This window comes from Antechinus flavipes, chromosome 2 (assembly GCF_016432865.1).
Source record: "Antechinus flavipes isolate AdamAnt ecotype Samford, QLD, Australia chromosome 2, AdamAnt_v2, whole genome shotgun sequence".
Taxonomy (NCBI): domain Eukaryota; kingdom Metazoa; phylum Chordata; class Mammalia; order Dasyuromorphia; family Dasyuridae; genus Antechinus; species Antechinus flavipes.
The window spans coordinates 207,365,359-207,386,655 of record NC_067399.1 but is presented as its reverse complement, the minus strand read 5'-3'; the positions used below and the strand labels follow the sequence as shown (position 1 = coordinate 207,386,655).

General features: G+C 33.5%; 1 protein-coding gene across 1 annotated transcript in view; it reads left to right on the top strand.

Moving 5' to 3' along the window:
* MEMO1 (mediator of cell motility 1) overlaps window positions 1–21,297 on the top strand; it is a 120,925-nt gene that overhangs the window by 27,319 nt on the left and 72,309 nt on the right. The window contains exon 2 of the mRNA XM_051976118.1: window positions 18,711–18,792. Coding sequence (XP_051832078.1) covers window positions 18,711–18,792 — 82 coding nt within the window. The remainder of the gene's footprint in view (window positions 1–18,710; window positions 18,793–21,297) is intronic.

Below are 21,297 nucleotides of genomic sequence, written 5' to 3'. Positions count from 1 at the left end.
AAAATTGTATGTGAAATGGAATTTCTTAACTTATAGTTTCTTTGTTTTTTTGCTGGGGCAATTAGGGTGAAGTGACTTGCCCAGGGTCACACAGCTAGGAAGTATTAAGTGTCTGAGCCCAGATTTGGAGTCAAGTCCTCCTAACTTCAGGGCTGGTGCTCTTATCTACTGTGCCACCTAGCTGCCCCCATATAGTTTGTTTTTCAAGGATATAGTAAGTTGTTCATGTGACTTTGAGTTGTCCAGTTTGTCTTTTTTTTTTTTTTTTTTTTTGACTTGCTATTGTTTTATCTTATTTTTTGGGAGGTGGGTGTAGAAATTCTATTTCTGGCCCTACATTCTCCCTTCTTTTGGTGTCCACTAGAAAATAAAAAGAAAAACAAATGTTTTTGTAACATATACATAGTCAAGTAAAATAAATTTCTGTGTACACTATGTCCAATATATACATTTCTCATTTTGCCTTCTGATAGGTCTGCTACCTGTCAGGAGGTGGATAGCATATTTCCTTAGTGGTACTTTGAAATTGTGATTAGCCATTTCATTGATAAGAGTTCTTAAATCTTTCAAGGTTATTTGCCTTTACAGGGTTGTTGTTATTGTATCATTTTTCCACATTCTGCTTACTTCATTGTAACTTGAAAATTTCAGGTACTGTATAAATGCTAGTTAGTATTATTAGTCTTTCCAGGTTTCTTTGAAATTTTCCTTTTCTTAATTTTTTGTGATATGGTAATTGTCACATGCAATAATTTGAACAATCACTTCCCAGTTGATGAGTACTTCCTTAATTTCTACTTCTTTACTACTGCAAAAAAGCTGTTATAAATATTTTTGTACATATGAATCCTTTCCTTCTTTGCTGTTTTTGAAATATGGACATCAAAATGATTTTAACTCTTCAGCCATTTGCATTATGGCTTTTTGGCATCACCATTCAAGTGAATTGTTCTTTTTAAAGTTTCGATGATTTCTTTATTGACAAATTTAATAGTCTTTTCTCAATCTATATTCTTCTTGACTTTGCTGCTTTTGATACTTGTTTACCACCCATTCTTCCTGGATACTTTCTCTTTGGGTTTTCATGACACTGCTCTCTGGGGGAAGGTAAAAAGGAATAAGCACTTATATAGGAAACTGTACATTAACTACATAGGCCTTGTTCTCTAAGTTCTTTATAAACATTTTGTTTGATCCTCACAACCACCTTGCTAGGTAGGTACTATTGTCCCTATTTTACAGTTGAATAAATTGAAGCAAGCAGAGGTAAGGTGATTTGCTCAGAGACATGTAGCCTATTAAATATCTGAAGGATTATCCATGGTCAAGTCCTCTGTGATTTTTCCCAGCATTCATTTCTTGAGGCCTCTTCTCTCTCTTAACATTCTTTCGTTTGAAGACATCTTTAGCTCCCATAGATTTAATTATTATTTTCATGCAGATGAAGTAGAGATCTATTCCTCCAGCTCCTGTCCATTCCAGATCTTTAGTACCTTACCTATATGTCATTTCAGAGTGAATGCTCTGGAGACATTCCAAACTTCCCATGTTTGAAACAGAATTCATTATCTTTCCTCCCAAACCCACCACTCCTATGCATTTTCCTATTTCTGTAACTTTTTCCATTACTCTTGGTTCATTATCTTGGTGTTATCCTCAAGTTCTTCATTCTTTCTTGTGCCATGTAGCCTTCCAATCAGTTACCAAATCTGAACATTTCTTTCTTCGGGACATCATTTGCATCTGGTTCCTTTGCATTATTTACATAGTCATGCAATTTAGTTGAGGCTCTCATTATTTCTCCCTTAGATTATTTGTAATGGCATCCTAATTTGCTTCCTATCTCAAGTCTCTCCATTCTATGGATCATCCTTCACATAGTTGCCAGTGTGGTTTAAATTACAGCTTTATGTCACTCTATCTACTCAATAAACTTAAGCATCTTCTTATTACCCCTAAAGTAAAATATAAGCTTTTTGCTTAGTTTTTAAAGTTCTTCACAGTTTGTACCCAGCAGCCACCTGTCTTTCTAATATTATTGTATGTTCCATCCCTTGCCATACTTCATGCTCTAACCACAAAGTTGACTTTTTCTTTAGTCCTTACAAATGACACTCCTATTTCCTTTCTCTGGGACTTTGTACTGATCATCTTCCAAGCCTGGAATAGTCAATTCTTTGCCTTAAAGAATCCCTCTTCCTTCAAGATGTTACACAGATACACTACCTTCTGCATGAAACCTTTTCCATATATAATCTGCATTCCTTTTCATCTTCTACTCAGAGCTATGTATTATTTACTGATTGTCTCTTCTAGTAGAATGTAAGCTTTTTGTGAAATAGAGATGGTTTCATTTTTTGTATCTCTATCCTTAGCATCTAATATGGCTTCTGACATGTGGTAGGTACTTAATAAATACTTGTTCTTTGATTGTTCTGGTAGTGTTGGGTCTGATGTCAGGAAGACTCATCTTCCTCAGTTCAAATCTTGCCTCATATATTTATTAGTTGTGTGACCCTGGCTGGGCAAGTCAGTTCACTCTGTTTGTGTCACTTTATCATCTGTAAAATGAGCTGAAGAAGGAAGTGACAAAGCATTCCAATATCTTTGTGTAAGATTTATCTTTCTCCAACCCTTACATATAGAGATCATCAGCATATTTGATTGGGAAAGGTAGTCATATATCTAGGGCATAGAATGATAAAAGTCCAGCTAAAATGTTCAGATTTTTAAGAAATTTTAAGGAAAATATTGACATAAATTACACAAAGAAGGCATTGATAGAGTGTGATCTATGTTGGTGTAAGAAAAGTATTTTAATGGTTACATATACAAGCCTGTATGTGTGAAAAGCATGACTAGTGACGACATCATTGATGCCATGAAGTAGTATTCAGTTTTTTAGTAACATGTCACATCTGGAAAGTAAGAGAAGTCTGTATTTTAGAGGGAAACAGCTAAAATGATTATATTTAAGAAGTATGCTTACAACAGAAATTATGCTTAACAAGGGAGAAGCTAAATTGGGGTTTTAATGATTTTGAAGAGTTGTCCAAAATTTTGATAAAAATGTGAGATTATTTTTTAGTTTTGGGTAATTTTCATGAAAGCTTGTAGCTTTAGTGTCAAGAGAGTTGTATTATGGATTGTTATCCTAGTTTTGATTAATTTTACTTGTGATCTTTAATGATTAACCTTAAATTATCAGTATCCTCTGTTGTTTGATTTGTAAAAGACTTTTGGTATATAGCTTGCTAATATTATATTTAAAATACTTAAGATATTCATTAATTTCCTAAGATAAAACTTAGAGGGTTAAAAATATAAATGGTGAGGCATTTATAGTGATATTTCAATAAATATTGCTTTAAGTAGAATGCATGGGTATACACACACATATATATATAAACTTTATATGTGTATACATGTAATATTTGTTGATCAAATAGTGACACTTTTTTACATGATAGCATTCAGTTTTTAAAAAAAAATTTGAGTGTCATATTCTCCCCTCTTGAGAAGTCAAGCAATTGGATATAGATTATACATATGCAGTTGTACAAAACATTTCCATATTAGCCATGTTGTACAAGAAAATGCAGGAAAACAAACAAAATACTAAGAATAAGAATAATTAAGAAAGTAAAAAACTACATTGCATTTATACTACATCAGTTTATTCTCTGAAGGTAGATAGCATTTTTCATGATAAGCCCTTTGGAATTGCCTTCACTCATTCATTGTAAAACTGTAAAACTTTCAATGGGTCCTAATTGTCTATAGAGTATTCTGAGCCCTGGTATAAATTCTTAAATAGTCTGATTTGTACTTGTCTTCTACCATTTCTCTTCTTGAATTCTGTGCTTTATTTTCAGTTGATCAATTTGATGAATATATATCCTTACTTGTCAGGATTAGAATATTCTTACTTTGACATATCCTGAGAGGAAATAGCTTATACAAAAGTCATAGCTTTTACTGACTTTATTATTCATCACTGTCAAGCAATAGGAATTGTAGAATTTAGGGCTGGAAAGAACCTAAGAGGATCAATTTGTTGATTCCCTCATGTTGTAGTTGAGAGAAACAGTTCCGCTTAGAGATAATGTGACTTTCACAAGGTCACATGTGGGTAGGTGCCTGAGCTGGAATGTTAACCTTTTACTTATACTTTAAAAAAGCACTGCCAAATACATTATTGTATTTAGGATTTTAGACTGCTAGCAGCCTGACATAACACCTAGTACTTTGCCAGAAACATATTATACTAGGCAACATAGATATCTAGGGAAAGTTACCTAGGAAAATCAAAGTCTATGAATCCTTCCTCCTTCCTACTCTCCCCTCCCCCCATTGTCTTTTTCCTTTAAAGATAATTCTTTACTAACAGTGTAATTTGGTCTTCATTTGAACATCTGAAGGGAATCTGTCTCCCTTTTTTTATGTGCTTCCTGCTCATAATAATCATTGGATTAAAGCAATAGATTTGGAAGTTTTTAGAAACCTCCTAGTCTAACTTCTTCACTTTACAGGAAAGGAAATTGAGGCCCAGAGAGGTTATGTGATTTTCCCACGTGTATAGCAGTAAGTGGCAGAGTCAGGATTTGAACTTTATGTATAAATAAAAATAGTCAGTAACTCCCAAGTATAACATTTTGCAGATTTCAGTAAGTAAGCTTTTTTTTCTTTTCCCACTGATTTTTTAAAAAAAATTATTATAGCTTTTTATTTACAAAACATATGCATGGATAATTTTTTAAATTACCTTGCAAATTATAAGCCCGCGGGCTTGCAAAACCTTGCAAAACCTTTTGTTCCAACTTTTCGTCTCCTTTCCTGCACTCCCTCCCCTAGATGGCAGGTAGTCCAATAAATGTTAAATATGTTAAAGTATATGTTAACTCCAATATATGTATACATATATTGCTCTTGCTGTACAAGAAAAATCGGATCTAAAAAGAAAAAAAAAACCTTAGAAGGAAAACAAAAATGAAAGCAAACAATAACAGAGAGTGGAAAATGCTATGTTGTGGTCCACACTAATTTACCATAGTTCTCTGTCTGGGTGTAGCCGAGTCTTTTCTTCACTGAACAATTGGAACTGGTTTGAATCATCTCATTGTTGAAGAGAGTAAAGTCCATCAGAGTTGATCATTGTATAATCTTGTTGTTGCTGTGTATAATGATCTCCTGGTTCTGCTTAAGTACATAAGCATTTTAACAAAGATTGATAACTACTTACTTGTTACTACTTCCTTACTTTGATGTTTAAGTGGCCACAAACAAAAAAAAAAAGTCTTTGTCTCAGATAGAAATCTGGTCCACCCTGAGCTTTCCAAACCAAGTGGAGCTTTCTCCACAAGTACTTAGGACCTGAGGTCAACTTGGTGTCATTCTCTTTCTCAAATGAAAAAATTAGCTTGAGTGAATCGTTTATGATTCCCTCAGTGCATAAGACCATTTTTATTCAAGTGTCCCCTTTCTAACAAGACACACTAAAATTCTCTAGAGGTTCTTACCCCATACATAGATTTTTTTCTTTAGAGGTTCAGAAATCCTTATTCTATTAGTCACTTGAAATTTTGCCCAGTGGCTCCCTCATACTGCAAAGAATAATCCATATGGAATTGCAGATTCACTCAGAAGAACAGGAAAACAAATATTTTCAGAGAAGTGTAAAGAGTCAACTTGTGGATCTTAGATAGTCCTTACCCTAAAATGTAAATTTTATTGCTTTTACAATGTTGCACGTAGTTTTGGTTTCTTTAAATGCAAAAAGAATATTATGAACAGTCTACTAGACAACAGCATGTTGGTGATGTAAATTTCATATTTCTCGTGTTAGACTTAATGCCAATATTTATACCAGGGGTCCTCAAACTTTTTAAATAGGAGGCCAGTTCACTGTCCCTCAGATTGTTGGAGGGCCGGACTATAGTAAAAACAAAAACTTTGTTTTGTGGGCCTTTAAATAAAAAAACTTCATATCCCTGGATGAGGGGGATAATCATCCTCAGCTGCCGCATCTGGCCTGCGGGCTGTAGTTTGAGGACCCCTGATTTATACCTTTATAAGGTACTATTTAGTAACACAAAAAAATTAATATTTAATGTTTTGCATGACTACACAGGTATAATTGATATAAAATTGCCTTCTCAATGTGAGAGGGAGGGAGAAAGAATCAAGAATTTAGAACTCAAAGTTTAGAAAACTTAATATTAAATTTTTTACATGTAATTGAAAAAATTTGAAAATTTAAAACAAGACATCGATATTTAAATACTCAAGGAATCAACAAAGACAGAATTTACAAAATTACTCTAATAGAACTTATTGGTGAAAGTATACCAGAAAAAAATAATCATCTCTCTACCATTTCTTCCCCCTAGATTCTCTATTTAGACTTTCTCATACTAGAATATACAAAATTTAAAGTCCTGGGCAAGCATTCTCTTCACAGAAGCCAAGGGTCCAATTTTATTCAAAGAAGGATACACAATGTAAATCATTCTCTGACCTCTACATTCCCTTACATTTCTACTTCTCTCCCTGGGTACAACAATGCAGAGGTGTCTGATAAACCACTCAAAGGCCAGTTCTTCATAGGGCTTACAACATTCCTGAGGATGGATAAACCAGATTAAAATGTAATTGGGAAATATTTAACAAAGTAAATAAGAACACAACAAAAAGCAGATAGTACTATTAATATGTGGTTTTCTGAGTCAATATGTAGCCTGTAGGGATCCTTACCTTATGTGTGGTTTAGTGATTCCTATTTTATTTTGAATTTGACACTACACTACTCTAGTACCTTTATAAGGGTTGGGAGTAGAAAGTGTCTTTTCTACCATTGACTACAGTCTCTGATGACTTAATTCCCTCAGATTTAGTTATTCTAGCATCCTAGTTCCATTTAACTACTTAACAAATTAGCTTTTACAGAGAACAATTTCTTCAAAAATGTAGCAACAATAAATCTAAAAACATTTTCTCTCAACCCTGGAATTGGAGGTAGGAGTGGGAGAGGTGATTTCCCCTTAGAGATCAACCACCTTGGTTTTACCATTTAGCTCAGTTCCTGCATAATATTACCCCCACCAGATTTTAAGTTCACAATCCCTCAGGATTAGGTTTCAGGGACCCTCACTGATTACAGGTTCCCTGCTGGACTGGTGGCAGCATTTGACCATGGACCCTGGACTCCATGACCCTCATGGTTTGAGTTCTGAAAAAAAAGATCTTTACTTTTTTGCCATCTACACCTGAAAAGCATAAAAACTAAACAGGCCAAAACCCCAAATTTATATGTGATGTCACCTCTTTAAAGTGAAGCCTTTTATCTTTGGATAGGTTTGGAAAAGGACAAGATTATCTCAGTTCTGTCTTTTTAATATTTGGCTATTAGCCAATAGAAACTAATAATTGACTATTAGCCAATAGGAAAAGGCTTCTGCTAACCATGAGGCATTTGTTGCTGACATATGTCTTTTCACAAAGATCCTGATGTTGGTAAAGATTGAAAGCAAAAGGAAATGGGGATGGCAGAGGATGAAATGGATAGATGATATCTCAGAACAACAAACATGAACTTGGATAGACTTTGAGAGGCTGTGGAGCTGGTAATCCTTGGGGTCTCAAAGAATTGGACATAATTGAATAACAACAAATACCCAAGGTATACCTTCTACCCATCAGTTCCTCAATGAATTAAAAGATTGTTGATAAAATCCACATATAGAGTCTGAGGTTTACTGTTGCTACAGAAGTCTTTAATTTTTATTTCCTGAGTAACATGCCTACTTTATAATCTAAGCATTTGTATCTTTGTAGGAAAATTTGAGCATTTCTATCTCTGTAGAAAATTTTGATATATAATTGAACAATGTGGCCAGCTCAATAGAGTTGTGTTCTCTGCAGTAGCGTTGTAATGCTTGGCACTTGAATTCAAAAAAGAATCTCAGAGTCTGGTATTTTATCCTGCCAGGTGATCTTGGGGATTTTCCCAAGACAATCAAATGGAAAGATTCAGTTTGCTGGCATGGCTCTGGTATACTGTCCAGGTTTCACAGGCATACAACAATGAGATCAGCACAATGGATTGGTAGATTTTCAGTTTGGTGGTCATTGTATTTTCTCTCCTCTCCCACACCTTCCTTTAGAGGCTCCTAAACACTAAGTTACTTCTGTCAACACATATGTCAATCTCATCATCAATGTGGGCATCCCTGGAAAGTATATTGCCAAGGTAAGAGAAAAAAAAAACTTCACCATTTTTTGTAACTGATGCTTCCACATGGTGGTGCTGGCTGATGGAGAGATCTCTGTTTTCTTGGTGTTAATTGTTAGGCCAAAATTAGCACACGCAGCAGAGAATCAATCCATATTTTGTATTTCAGCCTCAGAGGCTGTACTGAATGCACAATTATCTGCAAACAAAAAATCATGCATCAACACTCCCACCACTTTAGTTTTGGCTTGTAATCTTTTCAAGTTGAAGAATTAATCATCAGTGTAGTACTGACTTTGATTCCATCTTGGTCCTCATTGAAGGTGTTGTTTACATAATGGCTGAAAACATCATGCTAAAAAGCATGGGAGCAAGCACACAGTCTTAATTCACTTTATTGGTGACTGGGAAAGCTTGAGAACATTGTCTATAGTTCAAACCTGGGCAAAGGTGCCATCATGAAATTGCCGTACTATATTGACCTCTGGGCAACTGAATTTTGACATAATTTTCCATAACCTCTCACAACTGACAGTATCAGAGGTCTTGATCAGATCTACAAATGTAGATTCCTCCCTCCCTTTCTTCACTCCCTCCCTGCCCCACCCTGATTGTCATAGATTGATCTGTTCCCTTTACCTTTATAAAGATGGACAGTGGAGGCATCACATCTTTGAATTCCTGACTCTTAATTTCTTGCCATATAATCTGGAAAATGTTAATCAGTTTTTGTATAAACAATAGACTCCACCTCCTTCCTTCCTTATAAATCTCAGCTGAAATAGAAGCATGTGGTACTTTAACACAGGGAAGTAGCCTAATGGCATTCAAAACTACTTCTTCAGTTGGAGCTTTAGCTAGGGAGTGATTGGTTTCAACTTAAGATAATGGTTAATGGCTTCAACATTGATTGATGATCTGTTGAGAACACTATGTTCAGCCTATCTCTTTAGAATCATGTTCTTATCACTAATCAGTTGTGGCACTATCATCACTGAGTAGTTGAGATGAACCATGGGTTTTTGGCTCATAAATAGCCTTCAGTGCATTATAAACACTCTTTGGATTGTTACTATCAATATAAAGCTGAATTTCATCTGTCTTTTTATTGAGCCAAGAATCCTGCATCTCTCTTAAGTTTCAGTTGTACTTTATTTTTGATGGAATTGAACACTATCTTCTTAAAGATGGATTAACTATCCTACTGGTACACTCTGGAGTTCTCAATTTTCATTTAGCAGCTTTTCAATTTCTCCATCATTTTTATCTAACCAGTCTTTATGTTTGTGAGTATTCTGACCCAGATGTTGACACATGCATTGCCAGACTTAGATCAGTATTTGGGAGGCTCCAAAGGAAAGTCTGGGAGAAAAGAGGTAGGAGAGTGACTACCAAACTGAAGGTCTACATATCTTGTTGTGCTGATCTCTTAGTTGTATGCTTGTGCAGCTGGCACCATGCTAGAAAACTGAACTGCTTTCATTTGAATAATCTTAAGAAGATTCTGAAGATCACCTGGCAGGATAAGAAAGATGGTTTCCAACATTAATTTTTGTAAGATTTTGTGTTCCAAATTTTTTCCCCTACATCTCCTTCCTCCACCCTCCAAGAGAGAAAACAACCTGATACAGGTTAAACATGTATAATCCTTTTAAACATTTTCATATTTGTTGTGTTATACAAGAAAAATAGGATCAAAAGGGGAGAAGAAAAAGCAAGCAAACAAAAAAAGTGAAAATATTATGCTTCTATCTACATTTAGTCTCCACACTTCTTTCTCTGGCTGCGCGGGTAGCATTTTCCATCTCAAATCTATTGGAATTGTCTTGAATCAATACATTGCTGAGAAAAGCCAAGTGCATCATTGTTGAACATCACATAGTCTTGCTGTTATTCTATACAATGTTTTTTCCATTCTCCCTTTAGACTCAAGATCACCTCATCTACGTTTTTCCAGGCTTTTCTGAATTCAGCCTGTTCATTTTTATAGAACAATAATGTTTCATTACATTCATAGACCATCCCTTTTCCACCCATTCCCCAACTGATAGCCATGCACTCAATTTTAAATTCCTTGCCACTACAAAAAGGGCCGCTACAGACATTTTTGCACATGTAGGCCCTTTCTCCTCTTTTATGATCTCTTTGGGATCACAGACTCAGTTGTGAGACTACTGGATCAAAAGGTATGCACAGTTTTTATAGCCCTTTATAGAATTAACATAATTCTAATTTGCTCCCCAGAATAGTTGGATCATTTACTTTATTATTATTATTATTTTAGCTTTTTATTTTCAAAATATATGCTTAGTTTTCATCATTCACCTTGCAAAACCTTGTATTCCAATTTTTTTCCCTCTCCTTTCTCCACCCCTCTCTCCCCCTCCCTCCCCCCCCCCCCCCCAGATAGCAAGTAATTCATTATATGTTAAACATGTGTAGATAATAGTTGGATCATTTCACAACTCTACCAGCAATGCATTAGTGTCCCGGTTTTTCCATATCTCCTCTCAGCATTTAGCTTTATTTTTTCCTGTCAACTTAGGCAACCTGAGAGGTGTGAAGTGGTGGCTCAGAGTTGTTTTAATTTGTGTTTCTCTATTTAGTAGTGATTAATATTATTTTAGATGCTTGCCTACATATGTGTAAATGCATATGTATATATATGTATATACACATGTGTATGTTTATATATATGTGTGTATATGTATGTATAAATATACCTGTGCTTAACTGTAGCCTTCTTGGGAAAGGTGAGGAGAGGAATAAAAGGGGAAAAATGAATAAATCAAAAATTGGACAGCAGAGAACAAAAGAATAACCTGCACAGAAGCAAAGAAAAGATGGCTAGTCATGGATATATGTCTGCTTTCTTGAGATGGAAATTTATTATATCTTTTGAATCCTTCCTGATGTTTTTTTCTGGGCACATGGCAATTAAAAAAAATTACTTTTGTGTCTTTCTATTTTGTTTTTTCTTATTTTATATATACTTTTAAATAAGTAAAAAAGAAAAGAAAAGAAAAGAAAAAACAAGGGTTGTCTGGGACATTGAGAGGTTAAGTCACACTAGGGTCTTTTTTATATGGTAAGAGTTATGTGTCTTACATGTTGGATCTAAGACATCTTTATTCTGAGCTTGGTTGTCTGTTCATTTATACATTCTTTGTTAATAATAACACCACAATCACTCACAACCACCAAAATAATAACAAACAATACCACTACCAACAAAAAAACCAAAACAATTATTTTGGACTAGACTTAAGATTTCATTGGTATAGGGAACTCCTGATGAGGAAATTCATCCTCCCAATACAGATTGACCCTAGCTGTATTATGTTTAGTATTGTAGGGTTTGTGTTATTGAAAAGTTAAATGATTTGCCCAGATCACACAGCCTAGATTTATTTGACTCTCTATAGACACCCAAAGCCCTGCTGGCTTCTCTCTGACATTTATTATGTAATTTATAAAACCATGGACAGTTATCATTTTGTAGTGGCAGAGGCCTGCCTATAGGGTGGTACAGTGAGAAGAGCTTTGAATTTGGAATCCAGAATAAAACCTTATTCTGTCAGTATTCTTGTAACATTGAAAATTATTGTAAACTTCCTCATCCTTATTTGCCACATCTCTAAAATGATTGGATCTGTGGACTCTGTGAGTTCCTTTTATTTTTACACCTATGGTGATATAACCTATTTTAATAAAAATGAATTATTTGTTATTAGCACATTAAGACATTATTAAAATATATTTTTATTTATATCATTATTAAATAGGGAATTATAAAGAGTCTTAGGTAACCACTTCAGCCTCTTTTTAACTTGGATAAACTGAAGACCTTCTTGGGATTAAATGACTTGTTTAAAAACATGTAACTAGTGAGTTTTGAATGAACTTCTTTAGGTTTCTTGGTTTACATTCTAGGTTTTCTCCACTATACCTGGAGTAAACTTTCCTATATAGAGCTTCTGAAATAATTGAAAACTTTGTTATTTTATTCAGGGAAATCTCATTTTTCTTAATGTTTATAATATTTGAATAATATACTTCTTACTCATAAATAATGAATAATTCACAATAATGAAGACTTAACTTGATGCATTTCTCAGTTGTTCCAAACTTTTATTTCTCATTTCTTTAATGCTTTTAGTCATTTTCAGTTTTCCTTTTATGTCCCAAGCCCTGATAGAAAAATAAATAATATTTATTTATAAAACAGCAATTTTCAGTTGCCTCATTGTGAAGTTGAGGTTATGTCTGTGCTTGTTCTTTGCCACAATGAAACATATTCTTTAGAATGTTTCTAGTTAATAGGTGTTTAATGTTGCTTTGATGTTCACAGCTGACAGCTAGGTAGTCTATAAAGTTCACATGTAATTAATTTTTACATATGTTAGGGACTTTTTAAGATAAAGTTACAGAAAAATCTGGATTTAATTTACTGGTATATGATAAAAATCTTAAAGCATAACATTTAAAATTGAGATTTATTACTTTTTTATTAATTAGTTTTAAAAATGATTTTATCAATGTGCTATAAGCATGTTATTAAAAGTCTGAAAATGATCTTTGCCATGACTTAGCTTGCTTGCCTTTGTCACTTGTTCCCCTTCCTCCCAAATTGATGGTTTCCATTTAAGATTATATTTTAAGAAGAATGAGATGAAATAATATGAGATCTTGGCAACTTAAAACTATGAGAACAGTAGATTATGAAGTAGGAAATTTCCCTGATCAGTAGTGATTTCATAATCACCAGATTTAGTGGCTTTTTCTCAATCAGTAAGTATTTTTTGATCTTTGTGTCTTTGAACATTGCTGATCACTCTTTTGAATTTTTAACAAGTTAAACTGGAGATTGAGCATTGGGAATGTACAGCAGATTGGTGGTATGGTGGTACCTTGTAGAAATTTTTGATCTTCTTTTTGGGTTTCTTTTGGTTGTGGAAAGAGGAAATGGAATAGAACTTTGGAGGTATAATGGTTGAGAATGAGATTAGATGTTGCTGTGCGTTTGCTGTGAAGTAAATAAAATCACAAAACAGCCATATGTAGTTCAATAAGGAAGAATAATTGAAGCAATAGAGAAACAGGAATAAGATTCAAAAGCCAGATGTACTAGACTATACTGTACTATATGTACCTTCTCTATAACTGTCTCTATACCTTGTCTCATATTTTTTCTTTCCTTTTACACTCATATACAACATTTTCCTTCCCCTGCCTCCCATGTGTCTTTCCTCCTAAAAGTAGAGTAGAAAAAGCTTACTCTTTTACTCTTTTAAACGGACCACTGGTTGTAATAGATTTTTCTCTCTCAAGTGACTTCTTCTAGTGGAAGAGACTAAAGGAAAATGCAAGTGGGAAAGGGTATCTTATATAGTAATTGGTCCACTGATCTTCCGGGGTCATCCTGGAAAGTATAGATGATTAGGAGACTAAAGTGATTGTGAAGGAGATTTCTGTGTAAGTTGAGTTAGTTAACCCCCTCAAGTCCCTTCTAACTCGATATAAGCGTTGCGAACCTTAATTTTAAGGTTCTTATTTGTTGTTTACTTCTAGCTAGTTAGCTTACTATACATAAGTAGCTGATTATGAAATGATTGCTCGATCTGGTACTGTTTTTTTCCTTTTAAAATATCATTTATTTAATTTAAAAATTGGTTCTATTGAAAACCAAACCAAACATGGAATATTAAGTCTACTTAAAGGTAACACAATGATAAAATACATGGAAAAGTTAAGTATGGTGAAGGAAGAATTTTAGCAATGTTTTGAAGGGATACATGCTTTTTTTTTTAATATTTTATTTTATTTTATAATGACTTTATAGTGACAGAATCCATGCCAGGGTAATTTTTTTTTACATTATCCCTTGCACTCGCTTCTGTTCCGATTTTTCCCCTCCCTTCCTCCACCCCCTCCCCTAGATGGCAAGCAGCCCTATATATATTAGATATGTTGCAGTATATCCTAGATACAATATATGTTTGCAGAACCGAACAGTTCTCTTGTTGCACAGGGAGAATTGGATTCAGAAGGTAAAAATAACCCGGGAAGAAAAACAAAAATGCAAATAGTTCACATTCCTTTCCCAATGTTCTTTCTTTGGATGTAGCTGCTTCTGTCCATCATTTATCAATTGAAACTGAGTTAGGTCTCTTTGTCAAAGAAATCCACTTCCATCAGAATACATCCTCATACAATATCGTTGTCAAAGTGTATAATGATCTCCTGGCTCTGCTCATTTCACTTAGCATCAGTTCATGTAAGTCTCTCCAAGCCTCTCTGTATTCATTCTGCTGGTCATTTCTTACAAAACAATAATATTCCATAACATTCATATATCACAATTTACCCAGCCATTCTCCAATTGATGGGCATCCATTCATTTTCCAGTTTCTAGCCACTACAAACAGGGCTGCCACAAACATTTTGGCACATATAGGTCGAAGGGATACATGCTCTAAAAAGGTGGCCCCAATTTAAAAACTGCCCCCAATCATGGTAGTATTGTTTTAGAAGCTTCCTTTTGAGGTGTATACATTCTCTCTTACCTGGGATTGGAAATTTGTTTATAGCAGTAATAATTTTTAGAGAACAAAGAGACAAAAGAAAGAGCAAAGAGAGAGCAGGAGACTTCTGAAGAATAAGAAAACCTAGTGAGTATCTTGCTAGATTGACATTTATTCAATTAATTTGGTATTTAAACTGAATTTAACTACTCTTAAAGCATTTTTAAAAAATCCTTGAAAGAGACAATGTAGGCTTATGATTTTAAGATATATCATGAAGTAAGGTATACTACAATATGTGCTTTCCATGCATTTTTTCATTTTGTTTTGATAATTGCATAATAGATGGAATAGGTATTATCTCTATGAGGAAACTGAACCTCAAAGAGATTTACTTACCCAGAATCGCACATAAAGAGGTAAATCAGGGGCCTAGTTCTTTTGACTCTCAAATCGAGGGCTTTTTATATTGCATCATGTTGTCTCACTCTTAGAATGATGGTCACTCTTGGTATTTTCTTTTTAATAATAGGAAGCTCCAATTATTTTGGAATGTGTTCCAAATAGACTTTTGTATCTTTCTGTGTATTTGTTTCTCATACATAACTTAAGTGTAGATATGCACACAAAATTTAGAAAAATGGAAAATAAAGATAGTTTGCTTTATTTTTTTTTAAAAATAGTTTTTTATTTTTCAAAATACATGCAAAGATGGTTTTCAGCATTTCCTCCTTGCAAAACCTTGTGTTCCGAGTTTTTCTCCTCTCTCCTTCTAGACATCAACATTTACAATTCTTTTGTACGTATTTCCACATTTGTCATGCTGCACAAGAAAAATCAGATCAAATGAAAAAAAAAACCTTAAAAAAAGTTGCTTTATTTTTTACTGTTATAAACTGTATGTAGTAAAGAATTGAAATAGAATATTTAGAATTAACCTATTGAGTTTGACCCTATAGGATAAAGATATTATTGCTGATGGTTAAAAATAAATGAAAACTGTGAACAGAAAGATAAGAAGTTAGTATATATTGTATTATTTTGGAAAGGTTGTAGAACTACCATTTTATTTGCACTTTAGTCTACTCATATATTTGACTGAGCTGATAGAAGATTATGAACTTTTTAGTAATAAATCTGTATAGTTTTTATGTAGTTAATTCTGCTTTCACATACTTAGAACATAGTCTTTAGTGGGTTTCTACACAGTTCAGTTCCTTTTCCAAAATTACAGAATGTCATTTTGTAAAATGCACATTATAGTTTGCAGAGAGCACTAAATAAATATACAAACAGAATACTAAAATTTCATTAGTTATGACAAAAACTATGTTTATAGTAAAATGACCCAATATGTATAGTATCTTGATAAACATATTTTTTTATTTCTTCAGTTTATAAACATTGTAACTTAGTATAAATAATATTTGTCATATATGTATGCATACATATATATTCACTTATGTGAAGTATTAAATTGACAAATATTTTTATTTGTTTATCATTTTTCGATCATGTTTAACTTTTCATGACCTGTTTGGGTTTATCTTGGCAAAGATACTGGTGTGGTTTGCCATTTCCTTCTCCACCTCATTTTATATATGAAGAAATAGGATTAAGTGACTTGCTCAGGCTCACACACTTAGTAAGTATCTGAACTCAGATTTGAACTCAGAAAGAGGAGTCTTTCTGGTTCTAGGCCCATCAAGTTGCATCTAACCCACTCAACATTGTTTATAGTTTTATTTAAAAATAACTGCGCCTTCAGTCACTGTCATAACATAGTGATCCCTTTTTACTACTATGATATTTTCAGATTGGTAGAAAGAATACACACATGTATAGAATAGGGCTTTAAAAAGGAAGGTTTATTATAATGATAACACCAATTAAACTGGGCTAAGTTACATGAGAGGAACATATAGAGCAAGTAAATTTATAGGGATTTGAGAATTACAAAACAAAGAACAGAGCAGGGTAAATGACATTATGGAAATTGGAGTTCACATGATTGGTGTGAAATTTGGTAATGGGGGCTAACAACAGTTCCCTTTCTCAAATTAAGAAGTGCTCATTGTTTGGGTCCAAGTGCAAGATAGCAGCCCAGATTTTTGGATGACAAACCAGATATGCATGAAAGATAAAGAAATAAAGATATCAGGCCTAACTCCCTTTCTTTCACATTCAGTCCCCAAGATTATGTCATATTATTTTTAATAGCTATATTATTAAGGTGATTACATCACTCCTAGAGCCTGATGACTGGGGTTTCTTGAAAAGTATTGGGGTCTCTAATACTTTTAGGGTTTCTACTTACTATATTATTTCCAAAGCTAGATACCTGGGGATTTTTTTACTACATCATTCTTAATGCTGCACCTTATCAGTAGCACAATATTTTAGATTAAATGCAAGAAGAAATTTAAAGCCATATCTGAGAAGTCCTATGAAAAATACTACTGATAATATAATTTAAAACTGTTATTAATTGTTAGTTGAGTGGCATGCTGTCAAATGACAAATTGTTCCAAATTAAAAATAAGATTTTATTTCATATTTCAAAATTACTCAGTATTTCAGGTTTTTAAAAATTCAATTCTGAGTTGACTTTTAGCTATCTTACTGTAACTGATAATTTCTTCTTTAAGGAGACTTTATATTTCCCTCAAACATCTTGCCATGTAGAGAGATATTAAATATAAGTTAAGCATTTAAAGTAGAATTGAAATGTTTTGAATAGAAATGGAAACTTAGGTTAGAATAGGAGTTTTTAAGTTTGGGTCTGTCTTTTTTATTAATACATATGTATTTTGATAACTACATTTCAATAAAATTGGTTTCTTTTGTACTTTGTAATTCCATGTATTTCATTTTATGCTTTTACAAACATTTTGAGAAAGGACTTAATAGGCTTTTCTAGACTCCATGACCCAAACCCTTGAGTAGAAAGGTTTAATTGGTCTTTTTGATATATAATTGAATGGAATTTTTTTTTTGTTTTGATCAAGCAAGGTAGGTTTTTGTTTTCTAGAAATCTGAATTATCTTCCCAGATGTTTCATTTCTTCTTGCTTTGCCTAGAATCTTTGGGTTGCTTTTTTTTTCCTTTGCTTAAGTGTAAATATCTTATTCACTTAAGTTTCACTTTGTAAGTTCTAAGTCATTAGCAATGAAATATGTGAAATATGTTTATTATATATTTGTATGAGGTATGTGATTAATTAGCTTAAAGTGTGATATAGTTATTCATATAATTTTTTCTTTTACTTTCATGGTAACAGTTATTAATGTTAAAATAGAATTTTTGTTGCCAACAGTTTATATTAAAAGAGAATTATCATTATTATCTTTGCATTTTTAACTTGTTTGTGGCACAATTATGGTATTAGATAGAACATTGTCTCTGACTGTTAGATTTTTTTGAATACTTAATTCCTGAAAGTCATTATTCTTCTGTAGATTTCTGTATTTTCACACAGACCTATCTTCCATACTTGAAATGTATTTCCTCTTCAATCTCACAACTTTCTTTAAGGTTTTACTCAGATGCCTCCTCTTTTTTGAAGTCTTCCTTTTTCAGTCCTAGTTGTTAGTAATCATGGAATCATATTAATCACAGGGTGAGGTCATAGATTTAGAGCTCTAAGTGATCAGAGGCCAAATCCCTTATTTTATAAATGAATGGAGACTCGGAGAATATAATGATGTTTTGCCCAACGTTGGACAGATAGTAAATGACAAAGACAGAACTTGAACTCAATTCTTCTGATTCTAAATCCAATTTCTTAAAAAAAATTATGCCTCTTCTCTGCTTCATTACTTTGTATTTATTTACTTGTCTTGTTTCCTTCATGTAAATAACTTGAGAGCAGGGATTTTTGGGGGGCAAGTCTTTGTAACTATAACTTACAGCATAATATACAGAGTTGGCATTTTTATCTTTTTTTTTTTTTCCAGGTCCTCAACTGAATGCACAATTAGAAGGTTGGCTTTCACAAGTACAGTCCACAAAAAGACCTGCTAGAGCCATTATTGCCCCGTAAGTTTAAGTGTACTTTTATTGCACTGTAAATTTTGAAGTATGTGTATATGGTCCCTTCAATATATCTCTTTCTGACAAAGTAAAACTATTTAGAAGCAGAATTATTTTTTAAAAAAACTTATTATGGGAATTATGCCAAAGGAAAACACAACCTATAATTTCCATGCTATCATATAGTCTTGTGTGGGATGAGTATTAGATCTCCTTTCCCAAATTAACTAATTGGAGACATCTTCAGGTACAAAGAGAAAGCATTTATTTAGTTCCTTCAGGGAGAGGCCCAGATGCACCTGGAGCCATCCCAACTCCCACCATGTACTTATAAAACCTGACCAGCAGGAAGTAGAATACCTGGTTAAATAAAAAAATAGTCAAGACTTTTTATTGGATAGACTAAAAGGAAGTAACTATCATTGACCACTGGTCACCAATGTTGTCTGTTTCCTGTCAATGACTTGGATCTGACTTTTAGAGACCTAGGCCTAAGATCATGCGACTTTCTGCAACTTGAGGCCCAAGACCTCATCTTCTGGCTCTGGGAATGGGGATCATGTGACTTAAGCCTAGTCTCATAAACTGAGAAAACTTCACTCAATTAGGCCCATTCAGTTTGAAAGACATTAGTTTGCTTTATTAGTTGTTTGTAATGTTTTAAAAACTTAAATGATTTCCATTTAAAAGAATAATAAAGAATTTGGGGAAGCTAGGTGGTACAGTAGATAGACTGCTGGGGTTGGAGTCAAAATGACTCCTTTTGCTGAGTTCAAATTTGAGCTCAGATACTTTCTAACTTTATGACCCTAGGTTAGTCACTTAATTCTGTTTGCCTCAGTTTTCTCATCTGTAAAATTAATCGGAGAAGGAAGTGGCAAACCACTCTAGCATCTTTGCCAAGAAAACCTCAAATGGGGTCACAAAGAATTGGGCTTGATTGAAAAAATTGAATCACAATAATAAAGTTTTAACTTAAGCTCTGCTAAATGGATGATATCTGAATTAAAAGGGAATAAGTATTATTATATTTTTAAATATCCTTTTGCCTTAAGAAATATAATTGTTTTATAATCAAAAATATACTTTAATATGATACTGAGGAAGATAAAGACATGTTTTACATTCTGCAAATGTGGAAATTTTGATGAATAACAAAGAGGCATGTGTCGTAAGATCTTGGAGTACATGTAGTAAACATGATGTAAGGAGACTGGAAAAATAAGGAAGACAGGTTATGAGTCTTTGAAAATGCCCAACAGTCTTAATATTTGATCCATTAGAGTTACTGAATAAGGTTCTGAGAGAGAAGGCTCACGCATCTAAAACCAATTTATTTATTTATTTTTAAAGGAAAACTTCATCTACCCTCTTTTAATTATTTATTTTAAGCATTCTTTTCTTTTTAAATTTTGAGTTCCAAATTTTCAACTTCCTTACCATCTCCTCCCACATCCATGAGAAGGCAAGCAATATGGTATCAGTTACATATGTGAAATCGTGTAAAATGCATTTTCCTAATAGCCTTCTTATCTCCAAAAACATCAAGAAAAATAAAGAAAAGTGAGAAAATTATACTTCATTTTGCTCTTAAAATTCATCGCTTCTCTCACTGGAAGTAGATGGCATTTTTTCATCATGATTCCTTTGGAATTATCTTGCATACTAGTATTGATTAGAGCAGCCAAATCTTTCACAGTTAATCATCATTACAATCATGTTATTACTATGCATAAAGATCTCCCAGTTCTTCTCACTTTATTTTGCATGAGTTCATATAGGTCTTGTCATGTTTTTCAGAAACTTGTCCCTGTTGTCATTTCTTATAGCACAATAGTACTCCATAACAACCATATGCCACAACTCTTTAGCCATTCCCCAATTGTTGAGCATCCTCTTGATTTCCAATTCTTTGCTACCACAAGGACCTTTGCTTTCTTTGGGATATAATCTAAATAGTGCAATTGGTGGGTCAAAGGGCATACACAGTTTTATAGCCCTTTGGGTATAGTTTGAAATTGTTCTGCAGAATGATTGGTCTAGTATACCTATTCCATCAGTAGTTCACTATTTTACTTTTTCCCCCTCCAATCCCTCCAGTATTTGTCATTTCTGATAAGTGTGAAGTGGCACTTAAGTGTTGTTTTAATTTGCATTTATTTCTCTAATCAATAGTGATTTAGAGCTTTTTTTCATTTAACTATAGATAGCTTTGATTTCTTCTGAAAACTTCCTATTTATATATCCTTTCAACACTTATTAATTGGAGAGCTCATAGTTTATTTTACTGCTGAGTAGAAGATGGACTGAAAGGGGGCAGAGACTTAAGGCACAGGGGCCAACAGTAAATGCAATAGATCAGAAAGATATGAGATGAAGAGGGGCCTACATCAGAGTGGTAGAAGCATCACAGCATAGATGTAATGAAGTAGAAAATGCAGAAGTTGGCAACTGATTGGACATAGAGCATGAAGGAGCCTGAGGAATCAAAGATGACATCTAGGTGTTGTG